Source organism: Hyla sarda, chromosome 1 (genome assembly GCF_029499605.1).
Source record: "Hyla sarda isolate aHylSar1 chromosome 1, aHylSar1.hap1, whole genome shotgun sequence".
Lineage (NCBI taxonomy): Eukaryota > Metazoa > Chordata > Amphibia > Anura > Hylidae > Hyla > Hyla sarda.
Window position 1 is genome coordinate 246,357,699 of NC_079189.1, and position 15,608 is coordinate 246,373,306.

The following is a 15,608-nucleotide window of genomic DNA, read 5'->3' on the forward strand; positions in this document are numbered from 1 at the left end:
CGCGCCCGGGGGGGGGGGGGGGGGGGGTCGGGGGGGGAGGGGGGGGCGGTGTCGGTGAAAGTAAAGTGATCTTTACTGTGGCAACCACTAGGAAGGCCAAACTGCAACTCAACTCTCAGCATGCCTAGACTGCTCAGGCATGCTGGGAGTTGTAGTTCTGTAACATCTGTTCCTTCAGATTTAGCAATTTTCATGAAATTTTTGAAAATTGATGCTCTACTTTGAAGCCCTCTAATTTTTTCAAAAAGCAAAAATATGTCCATTTTATTATGCCAACATAAAGTGGACATATTGTATTTGTGAAGAAAAATAAAATTTATTTGTAATATCCATTTTCCTTACAAGTAGAGAGCTTCAAAGTTAGAAAAATGAAACAAGTAACGCCGAAAATTTACCACCAAAATAAAGTAGAATATGTCACGAAAAGATAATCTCAGAATCAGAATATTTGATAAAAGCGTTTTCGAGTTATTAATTCGTAAAGCGACGGTGGTCAGAATTGCCAAAAAGGGCTCAGTCCTTAAGGTGAAAAAGGGCTGCGTCCTTAAGGGGTTTTATTTTTACGTTTTTGTTTTTTCCTCCTTGCCTTCAAAAAATCATAACTTTTATATTTTCATCCACAGACTAGTATGAGGGTTTGTTTTTTGCGCGACCAGTTGTCCGTTGTAATGCCATCACTCACTTTACCATAAAATGTATGGCACAACCAAAAAATTACTATTTGTGTGGGGAAAATAAAAAGAAAACCGCAATTTTGCTAATTTTGGAAGGTTTCGTTTTCACGCTGTACAATTTATGGTAAAAATGACGTGTTCTTTATTCTTTGGGTCAATACTAGAGATGAGCGAACTTACAGTAAATTCGATTCGTCATGAACTTCTCGGCTCAGCAGTTGATGACTTTTCCTGCATAAATTAGTTCAGCTTTCAGGTGCTCCGTTGGGCTGGAAAAGGTGGATACAGTCCTAGGAGACTCTTTCTTTCCTAGGAATGTATCCACCTTTTCCAGCCCACCAGAGCACCTGAAGGCTGAACTAATTTACGCAGGATAAGTCATCAACTGCCGAGCTGAGAAGTTCGTGACAAATCAAATTTACTGTAAGTTGGCTCATCTCTAGTCAATACGATTAAAACGATACCCATGATAACTTACTTTTCTATTACTGTTGCGCTAAAAAAAAAAATCACAAACTGTTTAACCAAATTACCTTTAAAATCCCCCTATTTTGAAGACCTATAACTTTTCCATTTTTCCGTATAAGCGACGGTAAGAGGGCTAATTTTTTGCGCTGTGATCTGTACTTTTTATTGATACCATATTTGCTTATATAAAACTTTTAATACTTTTTTTAAATACATTTTTTGGAATAAAATGTAAAAAAAAAGCAGCTATTTTGGACTTATTTTTTTTACGTTCATGCCGTTCACCGTACGGTATTAACATTTTATTTTAATAGTTGGGATATTTATGCACGTGGCGATACCAAATATGTATATAAAATATTTTTTTACACTTTTTGAGGGTGAAATAGGGAAAAAGGGACAATTTAAGTTTTTATTGGGGGAGGGGGTTTTTCAAATTTTTTTTTTTACTTTTTTTTTTACTTTTATTTTTACCCTTTAATAGTTCCCAAAGGGGACTATTTATAGCAATCATTCCATTGCTAATACTGTTCAGTGCTATGCATAGGACATAGCACTGATCAGTATTATCGGTCATCTTCTGCTCTGGTCTGCTCAATCGCAGACCAGAGCAGAAGATCCGTGGAAGGCAGCAGAGGTAGGTGAGGGGAACGCCGGCTGCCATGCTGGATGATCGGATAACCGCGGCAGCGCTGCGGGCGATCCGATCATCCATTCAAAGTAACGCGATGCTGCAGATGTCGTGATCTGTATTGATCACGGCATCTGAGGGGTTAATGGCGGACATCCGCGCGATTGCGGATGTCTGCTATTATGGGCGGGTCCCTGGCTGCTATCAGCAGCCGGGACCTGCCGAGCATGCCGATGCTCGCGGTTATGCAAAGGACGAAAATGTACGTCCTGGTGCGTTAAGTACCAGCTCACCAGGACGTACATTTACGTCCTGCGTCGTTAAAGGAAATATGTCATTAGTTTCACCTGCACTAACCTGTCATTACAGACAGGCAGTGCAGGTGACACTGATAACCATACTTACTTGATCCCGTTCCGTGCTCTGGTTCTCCTGCTACATTCCTCCATATCTTACATTTCGGGGCCAACTTGGAGCATGGGTGGAGCTTCCTGACGCCACCGCTGCTGCTTCTTTGGATCCCGCTGCTAGCTAAAAGCAGCAGTGATTTCAGGAAGCTCCGCCCAATTACAAAGTCTGCCCCAGAATGGAAGATATGGAGGAAGATAGCAGGAGAACCGGAGCACAAAATGGGATCCGGTAAGTATAGTTACTATCAGTGTCACCTGCACTACGTGTCTGTACCAACAGGTTAGTGCACGTTAAAACTACTGACAGTTTTTTTCTTAAGCCCTTAACGACACAGCTCATTTTGGCCTTAAAGTCCAGAGGCTAGGAGATAAGATGTCTGATCTGTCTGCGCCGTGATCTGTGACTTTTATCGTTACCACTTTTGGGTATATGTGACATTTTGATCACTTTTTTTAATTAAATTTTTCTGTAATTTGATATGACCAAAAAGCAGCAAATTTGGAATTTGTTGTTTATTTGTTTTTTTTTTACATTTACGCCCTTCACCATATATGATAATTAACATTATATTTTTGTAGTTTGGACATTTATGCACACGGCAATACCAAATATGTTTAATTAAGTTGTTTGTTTTTTTACACTTTTTTCTTATATTTTTTTGGGGGAAAAGGGGCGAGGGATTTTAATTTTTTATGTCCCCATAAGGGACTATACATGGCAATCCTTAGATTGCTTTTACTGTTCAGTGCCATCCATATGCATAGCACTGGCCAGTAATATCGGCAATCTATTGCTCTGGTCTGCTAGAAGGAGCCGCCAGGAGGCAGGTAAGGGGACCTCTGTCTGTTATCCTTACTGTTTGAACCCCCGTGTTAGACTTGCCCGCGGCTGGTCCCATCAGGCGCCTGCAGCAATGTCTCAGATGCTGTGATCAGTATTGATCAGGGCATCTGAGGGGTAAATGGCAGACATCAGCGCGATCGCTGCTGATAGCAGCCGGGACCTGCCATGAATGAAGTGAGCACTGCTCCTGCGCTCACTTCATGTTTAGGAAGTAAATGTACGTCCTGGTGAATTATGTACCAGCGCATATTTATTGTTCACAATACATTAACAAATAATACATTGCTTATAATAAATTGGTTACCCTATATTTAGCAGATATAGTAAGTCTAAGCCGAACTCGCCTGCGCAGTAACAGCACTGGAGCCAAAAACTCTACCCCTCGCACTCTGGAATCTGGACTAAGTCGGCGACTGCGGAGTCAGAGAGAAACGCCAGAAAAGAGTTCTTCTCCCGGAAGTCGTGTCCCCAAATCTGCATCTGTTTCTGCACTCTCATTGATAATTACCTCTGGTGAGACATTATGACATTTTACTCTCAAAACAAGTAACAGTTATACGACTTAAAAGTTGCTAAATTGTATTCTGCTCCTTGCTTTATGTCACATCCTAAATAATTACGTGAAGATAAACATATATACATTTGTGCGTGACTAAAATTGTATTACAGATGTTGCTATGTAGCCCTAACCTAAAACTTTGGAGATGCTGATAGACCTTCTATGTCAGTGCCAAAGTTATTCCCTCAGCTTTATTACATACTCCACCTCTGTTTATTCCATATTAAGGGTACCATTTACTGCGATTTACGCTATTATTCACGTGTATGGGTCCGTGGACAGTTCGTAATAGTGGCAGATTTGCAGACTGCCAGCTAACCCTAAAAAGGAATGGTAGCATAACTCACAGCGGGAAACCCGCTGCTAGGTACAAGCGTGTGAACGTACCCTGAAATCCATTTGAGTCTATTTGGGCTGCTAAATTTGAAAGTTTCTCGTATAAAGAGAAAAAAAGATGCAATAGAAGTATTGCTGTTATGTTGTTTGGTACTTTGCACACATCATCAGTTTGTGTTCATTTTGTCTGGACATTGGTGCTGTGGGTGTTTTTTTTTTTTTAATCATTTTCATGTTACTATTATCAGTGTATGTGGCCTTTGTTGTTTTGTTTTTTTGTTTTTTCTAAAGAGAATCTAACTCTCAAAAAAGAAAAATCTGTAACTTTTTCATTAATTTCTTACTAAATGTTTAGTCTCAGTGCTATCCACAAGTATTTGTGCCTATAGGGTAGTAAAAATTGATTTACATTTGTTTTAACAGATGATTTTGGCACTGGATCCCTTATAAGTCCTATATCCCCGCATTCTTTGTCATCTAATCCCTCATCCAGGGACTCTTCTCCTAGCCGAGACACAGCGGTGGCCGTAAAAAGCCTACGTCCTCCAATAATTATACATAGTTCGGGCAAGAAATATGGATTCACTTTGCGTGCCATCAGAGTTTACATGGGAGAAAGTGATGTGTATACTGTCCACCACATGGTTTGGGTGAGTGAAGTTTCCTGGTTGTGTAAAGAATTCAGTCTAACTGGTTATTGAACCCTTTTCTGTATTCTTTTAGAGTGTAGAAGATGGAAGTCCAGCCCATGAAGCAGGATTGAGGGCTGGGGATTTGATAACACATGTGAATGGAGAGTCTGTCCTCGGTTTAGTACACATGGATGTTGTGGAGCTTCTTTTAAAGGTATATTTTTATTTGTGCCCATGTAACAATGTAATACAAGTAAACCACCTAATTCCAGAATATTTCCGTTCTTGATTTCCCTTTAAAAAAAAAAAAAAAAAAAAAAAAAAAACACTACTTTTGCGAAGATTAGTTGCATGCCATTTAAAATTAAAATTTTTTTTTTTTTTTTAGCAACAATCTAGCAGAAATATTTTGTATAGAGATACATCAGCAAATTAAAGAGAGAATGGCATCAATTTACCCCATTTTTGTACTCCTCCGATTTGAAAAGTAACTTCAAACTGGGTTCTCCAGGAGATAAAGTTTAGGCCAAATGTATTAATTTCAGTCTATATGAATAAATGGCCGCTCAGAAAGATATGCTTGCCTATTGAAGTTTAAAGGGGTACTCCGATGATCATCTTATCCCCGATCAGACACTTATCTCCTACCCTTTGACTAGGGGATAGGATGTTCTGCACTAGAGTACCCTTTTAATGTGTGCTAAGTTTATTCAGCTGTGCACCATATAATAAATCTGAAGAACTAACCCCTTAACAACGCAGGACGTAAATGTACGTCCTGGTGCAGTGGTACCTAGCGCACCAGGACATACATTTACGTCCTGTACATGACCGCAAGCACCGGGGTTGTGCTTGTGTCATGCACGGCAGATCCCGGCTGCTTTGAGCATCCATGGACCCGCCGGTAATGGCGGACATGCAAGATCACGCTTATGATCAAAATATGTTAATGATACCATACAGTCAACAGCGTAAGCGTAAAAAAAGGTCCAAAATCGCTTTTGTCACATCATATTAAAAATAATTTATAAAAAATTGGCTGAGTCCTTAAGGGGCTTACCAACTACCCTCTTAATTTTAAATGTCATTAAATACAATCACAATTCAAGAGACCCAACAACAGGCAGCATAAAACATTGACAGGCTTCCATTTCATACCAATCTTTAAAACAGCACAACCAGAATCAGAGTATTCATAGTCTTATTAGCCAGGAACCAGACTTAGTCATTGGTTTGCCTCTCGTCCCTCATTAACAGATCTTTCCCTATGCACAAACAGGGAGAAATCGATCAGTCAGGGGAAAGGATTTCTCCGATAACTGTTCCCAGCAAATTACTCTGAAACAGCACAACAATTCAGAGTGAAACACAGATTGGTGTGATATTGGAGCATGTCAGTGTGTAAAGCTGCCTGTGGTTCCAGCAGCATGAAAGTAGTGACTGGTTCGCTGAGGAAAAGGCTCTGCAGATTCTGCTACCTGGCGTTTCTGATAAGTTTCTGACCACGAGGGTTCCAACCGCCAGGGTCCCGGCTCAGCCGGGGATTTGCTGAGTGGGCCGTCTCTGAGAGTGGGGGGCTGGAGCGCACTGAGGACGAGTGAGTAGCTGGCCCCCCAAACAGGAGACAGTCCATCTGCGATCAGTAATTTATCCTGTCCTATCCTGTGTAAATCTACATTGTTTTCCTTTTGATTCACTTTTGCTTACGTATTATTATTACTTCATTTTCAAAATCAGGGCTTCAGTTATTGTGCTTTCACATGGACATGTGCTCCTGTCCTGAAAGATTGTGTAAGCAGCACACAGTGCCCATTTAGAATTTCTGAAAATATTTATTAATTACACTTTTTTTTTCTTCTTGCAGAGTGGCACCAAAGTGTCACTGAGGACCACCCCCCTAGAAAACACTTCCATAAAGATTGGTCCAGCCAGAAAGAACAGCTGTAAAGGTCATATGGCTAGAAGGACCAAGAAAAGCAGGAAGAGAGAGAGTCAGGACAGGTAAATATAGGACATTTTAGAGAAATATATGTTAGACTTTGTTGCAGGTATAATCTGTTAACTTTTATATGTAGCCAGGTAGTGCTGCCGTCAGGGGGGTACAGCCAGTACTCCAGTAAGGGGCCCGAGCTCCCAAGGAGGCTCGGCCCGCTGCACCCCCCTGCAGCAGCCAGGGTCTGAACACTGGCAATGGCTGGAGGCTAGGAGTCCCGACTCCCGACACACACACAGATCAGTCAGTGTGTTAACCTGAGAACTCAGCACCTGTGTGCACCGCAGCTGCAACATCACACATAGGTCCTGAGACTGACAGCTGACAAAGTGACCAGAGGTCCAGAGGCTACAGAGTCTGTACTACATACTGTACAGACAGGACGCTCACTGCTGCCTCTACTGTCTGCCTTCTCCTCACTGGTTCTGGCTCCTCCTGCTGATGGCACACAGGAACAGAAGCTGCTCAGGGGAAGATCTGCTACACTGGGTGAGAGGAGAACCTGATCTTATTACTATGCAAGGAGTGGGGCTGAGAGTCCTGCTGTGTGAGGCGGAGGGGGGGGGGGGGGTTGGGGCTGGGGAGGGAACACCTGTCATAAGGGGGGGGGGGAGCGGAGAGAGGAGACCTGTTATAAAGGGGAGACCTGTTATAAGGGGGGGGTCTTGGGAGTGAAGATCTGCTGTTACTACTGTGTTAGGGAGGGGGCACTTTGTTTCTCTTTTTTTTAATTTTCAGCAATTCAACTTGTTTGTCTTTTAAAGGAGTACTCCGGTGCACACTTTTTTCATGTTATCCCGTCCGGGCTGCAAAATAAAAGAAAACACACTTTATCTTACCTGCCAACGAGCCCCCGGAGCTCCGGTACAGGTGTTCGGTCCCCGGGATGTATTCTTCTTACTTCCGGTTAGCCCGGCACGTCACACGGAGCTTCAGCCTATCACCGGCCGCAGCGATGTCCCGCCTCGGCCAGTGATAGGCTGAAGCTCCGTGTGACGTGCCGGGCTAACCGGAAGTAAGAAGAATACAGCCCGGGGACCGAACACCTGTACCGGAGCTCCGGGGGCTCGTTGGCAGGTAAGATAAAGTGCGTTTTCTTTTGCAGCCCGGGCGGGATAACATGAAAAAAGTGTGCACCGAAGTACTCCTTTAACCCCTTAAGGACTGAGCCCTTTTTCACCTTAAGGACGCAGCCCTTTTTTGCAATTCTGACCACTATCACTTCTTCATGCATTAATAACTCTGGGATGCTTTTACCGATTATTCTGATTCCAAGATTGTTTTTTCGTATCCTATTCTACTTTAACACATTGGTAAATTTTCGTCGTTACTTGCATCCTTTCTTGGTGAAAAATCCCAAAATTTCATGAAAATTTTGAAAATGTTGCATTTTTCTAACTTTGAAACTCTCTGCTTGTAAGGAAAATAGACATTCCAAATAAATTATATATTGATTCACAAATACAATATGTCTACTTTATGTTTGCATCATAAAATTGACGTGTTTTTACTTTTGGAAGACACCAGAGGGCTTCAAAGTTCAGCAGCAATTTTCCAATTTTTCAAAAACTAAACTGGTCCCTGAATAATTCTGAAGTGGATTTGAGAGGTCTTCATCGCAGGGGAAAAGGGGGAAGCTCAGTGCGCAAATGCACGCAATGTGCACACTGGGTGGATATATATTATAAGACTGGAGCTGCCGCTGGTTATACAATATCATTTAATTCATAAAACTCTGTATCCTGAGCAGGGCTATTAAATGAAATAGATTTAAAATAAGTTATAAAATTTTATAAATTTACATTTTGAAAATATGCTTGATAATTCTGCCACTTGAGTTGATGATGTGTTTTTTTGCAATATTCAAAGCTTGGCAGCGGTGCTGTAGGGCTATGATGTGTCTGAAATGTCAGATCCTAGAAAATGGGATGCAGGAGAATTGATATTTGCAGTCAATACGCAAAGTGGCACGGGTATGCGCCCGGCTTGCTGGATGAAAAGTACCTGCAATCCTGGAGTGGTGTGCAAGTTAATGCGGTAGGAGGTGATGGAACTTGCCTGTCTGCTGGGTAAGACGTGGTCTGATTTCTGGATGGCACGGAACGGCGTCCGGCTCTGTGGAGAGAAATCCAGGCTGTGGGTGAAATACAAGTGCTCCCGGGAGTGGCGACCTCGTGCAGTTGGTGCCATTTAAGCTCGCACTGAACAGTGAGTGATACACTAAGCAGGGGACTGCAGCGCCTGCAAGTAAGTGCACATAGGGTAATAAGGTTATTAGCGGTGGCAGATCATGCAGGACGATCTGTGGAGGCCAAATGCTTTTCGGGGAGTTCCCCCTTTATCAATGGCTGAAGAAGATGATGCCGCTTCCGGGAGCACTTGTATTTCATCCACAGCCTGGACTTATCTCCACCGAGCTGAGCGCCACTCTTTGCCATCCAGAAATCAGACCACGTCTTACCCAGCAGACAGGCAAGTTCCATCACCTCCTACCGCCTTAACCCCTTAAGGACCATGGACGTACGCGTACGTCTAAGCACCCTGGTAGTTAAGGACCAAGTACGTACGCGAACGTCCGTGGGAATTTTGGTCCCTGCCGCTCGCCAGGCAGGGACCGGATCAGGGTGACTGCTGATATCGATCAGCAGTTACCCCGCGCAAATGCCCAGGGGGGTCATCAGATACCCCCCCCATGTCGGCGATCGGCGCAAATCGCAAGTGAATTCACACTTGCGATTTGCGCGATTCAGGATCATTACGGGTCTATGGTGACCCGGAATATAAGGGGGATCGTGGTTGTCCAAGACACCCACGATCCCCCTGAAGGGATAGGAGTGAGGTGGCAGGGGTGCCACCCCTCCTATCTCTGCTATTGGTCGTATAGACTCGTCGACCAATAGCAGATCGGGGGCGGGGGGGGTTAACGTTTGTTTTCCCCTTTCTGCCCACCCACAATAGGCGGGGCAGAACGGGGAAACCGACGGGGACCGGTGCCGGAGTCCACTTACCCTGCCGGCGAGGCTGCGGGCGACGATTGGTGTTGGAGGTTGGCAGGCGGCATGTTGTGCAGCTGGCTCCCTGGATCTGACGGAAGCCGGTAAGTTGCCTAGCAACATCTGGAGGGCTACAGTTTGAGACCACTATTTAGTGGTCTCTATACTGTAGCACTCCAGATGTTGCAAAACTACAACTCCCAGCATGCCCAGACAGCTGTTTGGGCATGCTGGGATTTGTAGTTTTGCAACAGCTGGAGGGCTACAGTTTGAGACCACTATACAGTAGTCTCTAAACTATAGCCCTCCAGGTCTTGCAAAACTACAACTCCTAGCATGCCCACACAACTGTTTGCTGTCTGGGCATGCTGGGATTTGTACTTTTGCAACAACTGAAGGGCCACAGTTTGCAGTGGTCTCTATACTGTAGCTCTACAGATGTTGCAAAACTGCAAATCCCAGCATGCTGGGAGTTGTAGTTGCGTACCTCCAGCTGTTGCATAACTGCATCCTCCAGCATTCCCTTCGTCGATCAGTACATGCTGGGAGTTGGTTTTGCAACAGCTGGAGGCACACTGGTTGGAAAATACTGAGTTAGATAACAGAACCTAACTGAAGGTTTTCCAACCAGTGTGCCTCCAGCTGTTGCAAAAGTACAACTCTCAGCATGCACGGTCTGTCAGTACATACTGGGAGTTGTAGTTTTGAAACAGCTGGAGGTTTGTCCCCCCATGTGAACGTACAGGGGACATTCACACTGTGGGTTTACAGTAAGTTTCCTGCTTAAGTATTTGCTGTAGCAAATTTTTTGGCGCAGCACAAACTCCTAGCAGGGAACTCACTGTAAACCCCCGCCAGTGCGAATGTACCCTAAAAACACTACACTACACTACACTAACACTTAATAAAGGGTAAAACACTACATATACACCCTCTAACACTGCCCCCCCCCCCTTATGAAAAGGAAAAGTTGGGGTCTACACCAGCTTGTTAGTGTAAAAAAAAATTTTTTTTACACTAACATGCTGGTGTTGCCCCATGCTTTTTATTTTCACGAGGGGTAAAAGGAAAAAAAGACCCCCAAAATTTGTAACGCAATTTCTCCTGAGTACGGAAATACCCCATATGTGGGCGTAAAATGCTCTGCGCGGGCACAAGAAGGCTCAGGAGTGAGAGCGCACTATGTACATTTGAGACATAAATTGGTGATTTGCACAGGGGTGGCTGATTTTACAGCGGTTCTGACATAAACGCAAAATAATAATATACCGACATGTGACCCCATTTTGGAAACTACACCCCTCACGGAATGTAACAAGGGGTATAATGAGCCTTTAACACCCCACAGGTGTTTGACAAATTTTCGTTAAAGTTGGATGGGAAAATGAAAAAATAAAATAAAAATTCACAAAAATGCTGGTGTTACCCTAAATTTTTCATTTTCACAAGGGGAAATAGGAAAAAAGCCCACCAAAATTTGTAACCCCATTTCTTCTGAGTAAGAACATACCCCATATGTGGATGTAAAGTGCTCTGCGGGTGAACTACAATGCTAAGAAGAGAAGGAGCGCCATTGGGATTTTGAAGAGAATATGTGTCCGGAATTGAAGGCCACGTGTGTTTACAAAGCCCCCATAGTGCCAGAACAGTGGACACCCCCCCCACCACCTGTGACCCCATTTTGGAAACTACACCCCTCATGTAATGTAATAAGGGGTACAGTGAGCATTTACGCCACACAGGTGTCTGACAGATTTTTGGAACAGTGGTCCGTGAAAATGAAAAATGTAATTTTTCATTTGCTCAGCCCACTGTTCCAAAGATCTGTCAAATGCCAGTGGGGTGTAAATGCTCACTGCACCCCTTATTAAATTCTGAGAGGGGTGTAGTTTCCAAAATGGGGTCACATGTGGGGGGATCCACTTTTTTGGCACCACGGGGGGCTTTGTAAACGCACATTGCCCCTGACTTCCAAACAAATTCACTCTTCAAAAGCTCAGTGGTGCTCCTCCTCCTTCTGAGCATTGTAGTGTGTCAGCAGAGCCCTTGACGTCCACACATGGGGTATTTCCATACTCAGAAGAAATGGGGTTACAAATTTTGGGGGTAATTTTCTCCTATTACCCCTTGTAAAAATGTTACATTTGGGGGGGGGAAACAGCATTTTAGTGGAAATTTTTTTTTTTTTCATTTACACATCCAACTTTAACAAAAAGTTGTGAAATACCTGTGAGGTGTTAAGGCTCACTGTACCCCTTGTTACTGTACCCCTTATTCCTTGAGGGGTGTAATTTCTAAAACAGTAAACAGTATGCCATGTGGGTATTTTTGCTGTTCTGGCACCATAGAGGCTTCCTAAATGTGACATGCCCCCAAAAACCATTTCAGCTAAATTTGCTTTCCAAAAGCCAAATGTGACTCCTTATCTTCTGAGCATTGTAGTTCGCCCGCAGAGCATTTTACATCCTAACAGAGATGGGGTTACAAATTTTGGTGTGCATTTCTCCCATTACCCTTTATAAAAATGGTAAATTTGGGAAAAAACTGCACTTTAGTGACATTTTTTTTTTTAATTTACACATCCGACTTTAACGAAAAGTCGTCAAACACCTGTGGGGTATTAAGGCTCACTGGACCCCTTGTTACGTTCCTTGAGGGGTGTAGTTTCCAAAATGGTGTGCCATGTGAGGTTTTTTCTGCTGTTCTGGCACACTAGGGGCTTCCTAAATGTGACATACCCCAAAAACCATTTCAGAAAAACTCACTCTCCAAAATCTTATTGTCGCTCCTTCCTTTCTGAGCCCTCTACTGCGCCCGCCGAACACTTGACATACACATATGAGGTATTTTCTTACTCAAGAGAAAAATTGAATTACAAATTTTGAGAGGATTTTTCTCCATTTACCCCTTGTAAAAATTAAAAAACTGGGTCTACAAGAACATGCGAGTGTAAAAAATGAAGATTTTGAATTTTCTTCTTCACTTTGCTGCTATTCCTGTGAAACACCTAAAGGGTTAACACACTTACTGAATGTCATTTTGAATACTTTGAGGGGTGCAGTTTTTATAATGGGGTCATTTGTGGGGTATTTCTAATATGAAGGCCCTTCAAATCCACTTCAAACCTGAACTGGTCCATGAAAAATTTCGATTTTGAAAATTTTGTGAAAAATTGGAAAATTGCTGCTGAACTTTGAAGCCCTCTGATGTCTTCCAAAAGTAAAAACATGTCAACTTTATGATGCAAATATAAAGTAGACATATTGTATTTGTGAATCAAAATATAAGCTTCAAAGTTAGAAAAATGCATCACATTTTAGAATTTTTCACCAAGAAATGATGCAAGTATTGATAAAATTTTACCACTAACATAAAGTAGAATATGTCACGAAAAAACAATCTCAGAATCAGAATGAAAGGTAAAAGCATCCCAGAGTTATTAATGCTTAAAGTGAAAGTGGTCAGATGTGCAAAAAACGCTCTGGTCCTACAGTGAAAAATGGCCTGGTCCTTAAGGGGTTAAGGACTCAGGGTTTTTCAGTTTTTGCATGTAAATTTTTTCCTCATCACCTTCTAAAAATCATAACGCTTTACATTTTACACCTAAAATTCCATATTATGGCTTATTTTTTGCGCCACCAATTCTACTTTGCACTGACATTATTCATTTTACCAAAATATCCACGCCGAAGCGGAAAAAAAATTAATTGTGCGACAAAATTGAAGAAAAAATGTCATTTTGTAACTTTTGGGGGCTTTTATTTCTCCGCAGTGCATTTTTGGTAAAAATTACACCTTATCTTTATTCTGTAGGTCCATAAGGTTAAAGAGATACCCTACTTATATAGGTTTGATTTTGTATTATTTCTCAAAAAAATTATAAGTACATGCAGGAAAATTTAAAATTGTCATCTTCTGACCCCTATAACTTTAAAATTTTTCAGTGTCCGGGCTGGTATGAGGGCTCATTATTTGCGCCGTGATCTGAAGTTATTGGTACCATTTTTATATTGATAGGACTGTTTGATCGCTTTTTATCCATTCTTTCATGATATAAAAAGTGAACAAAAATATGCTATTTTGGACTATTTGGAATATTTTTTTGCACGTACGTCATTGACTGCGGTTTAATTAATGATATATTTTTATAGTTTGGACATTTCCTCACGCGGCGATACCACGTTTATTTTTATTTGCAGTTTTTTTTTTTTTTAAATGGGAAAAGGGGGTTGATTCTTACTTTTATTAGGGAAAGGGTTAAATGATCTTAGCTATTTTTTCATCCCTTTTTTTTTTTTTTTTTTTGCAGGGTTATAGCCCCCCCTAGTGGCTATTACACTGCACACACTGCTACACAGATCATTGCCATGCATTCACACGGCAAAGATCCGTGTTATTGGCGGTCGATTGCTCAAGCCTGGATTTCAAGCTTAGAGCAATCAATTGCCGATCGGACGCGATGGAGGCATGTTAGGGGACCTTTGCTCGCACTCTAGCTGATCGGGACATTGCGATTTCACTGCAATGGTCCCGATCAGCCCGACTGAGCTGTCGGGAAGCTTTTACTTTCATTTCAGATGCGACGATCAGCTTTGAACGCCGCGTCAAAAGGGTTAATAGTGGTGCGGTGCTGCACGCTATTAGCCCAGGGTCCCGGCTTTCATTAGCCGCTGGGACCGACCCGGCATGACCCCGTGTAATATACCGGGCGCAGGGCGTACAGGTACCCACTGCGTCCTTAAGAGGTTAACTGGCGCACCGCTCTGGGATTGCAGGTGTCATATACAATGGCTAAAATATGTATCCATGTTGCATTGTGATAGTTTGTCATTCATTACTGGTGATCTATGTCCTGCATCAATGTCCATCGGTATGCACAACTTTTAATTCCATTACCCTTATCCGTGTTAGTTTAACATTCCAAATAATCCATCCTGTTTGATCAAACTACCATGAGACGCCAGTCTAAGCTATTGCATCCAGTGGCCAATTAATGGACACTGTTTGCCTAGATGGTTAATTTGACACCTTCACCAGCTTAACTGATTCCAAGACCTGGTGTCAATAGATAAAAGAGAGGTATGGGAAGTAGCTCCCCTGTGAAAATGCCATGTCTTCCAATATTAAATATGGGGGTCAGGGAAGTATGTCTGTTTTTTTTTTTTCAGGGTTTTTTTTGTCCACTTTTTTTTTGCAGTGTTATAGCTCCCATAGGGACCTATAACACTGCACACACTGATCTTTCACATTGATCAATGGTTTCTCATAAGAAACCAGTGATCGATGATTCTGCCACTTGACTGCTCATGCCTGGATCTCAGGCACTGAGCAGTCATTCGGCGATCGGACAGCGAGGAGACAGGTAGGGACCCTCCTGCTGTCCTGTAAGCTGTTTGGGATGCCACGATTTCGCCGCGGCTATCCCGAACAGCCCACTGAGCTAACCGGCATACTTTCACTTTAGACGCGGCATTCAACTTTAAACGCCGCGTCTAAAGGGTTAATAGCGCTATTAGCCACCGGTCCCGGCCGTTGTTAGAGGCTGTGGCCCTGCGTTATAGATCGGGAGCGGACACATGACGTTCCAGTACGTCATGTGTCCTTAAGGGGTTAAAGGAAATCTATCATCAGAATCACCTGCACTAAACCTGTTACACAGGCTTGTAGTGCGAGTGATCCTGATTAAAATGCTTCTTACCTCATTAAAAATGGTTCAGCGGTTCGTCAGATATCTTTATCTTTAGTTTTATGTTATTCCCTGGCTTGGGGCTCAGTGGGAGGTCCGTATCAGCGCGGACTCGGCTATACGTCATTTTGCGCTGTCGGATAGCAGTTAATGCGATGGCCCCTGAGAGGCCATCGTATGTCGATTTTATCATATGTCGGGGCCATCGTAGGTCGGGGGGGGGGGTTACTGTAGATAGATAGATATATCTATCTATCTCAACGTGTGTGTGTATGTTCCACAAAAACGTCCAAACGGCTAAAGATATTAACATGAAACTTGGCACACATGTTACTTATATGTCAACAACAAACATAGGATAGGTGATTTAGCCCTTACTCAC

General features: G+C 42.8%; 1 protein-coding gene across 12 annotated transcripts in view; it reads left to right on the forward strand.

Annotated features, from left to right (window-relative positions):
• The window catches only part of MAST3 (microtubule associated serine/threonine kinase 3), a 349,606-nt gene that overhangs the window by 315,896 nt on the left and 18,102 nt on the right, over window positions 1-15,608 (forward strand). For 11 of the 12 annotated variants that reach the window (XR_008892095.1, XM_056570004.1, XM_056570015.1 and 8 more), the window contains 4 exons: window positions 3,343-3,540; window positions 4,346-4,572; window positions 4,646-4,768; window positions 6,419-6,555. Coding sequence is in view for 11 of the 12 variants with exons in the window: in XM_056570004.1 (XP_056425979.1) it covers window positions 3,343-3,540; window positions 4,346-4,572; window positions 4,646-4,768; window positions 6,419-6,555 (685 nt within the window). In the remaining variant the exon portion in view is untranslated. The remainder of the gene's footprint in view (window positions 1-3,342; window positions 3,541-4,345; window positions 4,573-4,645; window positions 4,769-6,418; window positions 6,556-15,608) is intronic. The other variant, XM_056569949.1, reaches the window with a different exon arrangement.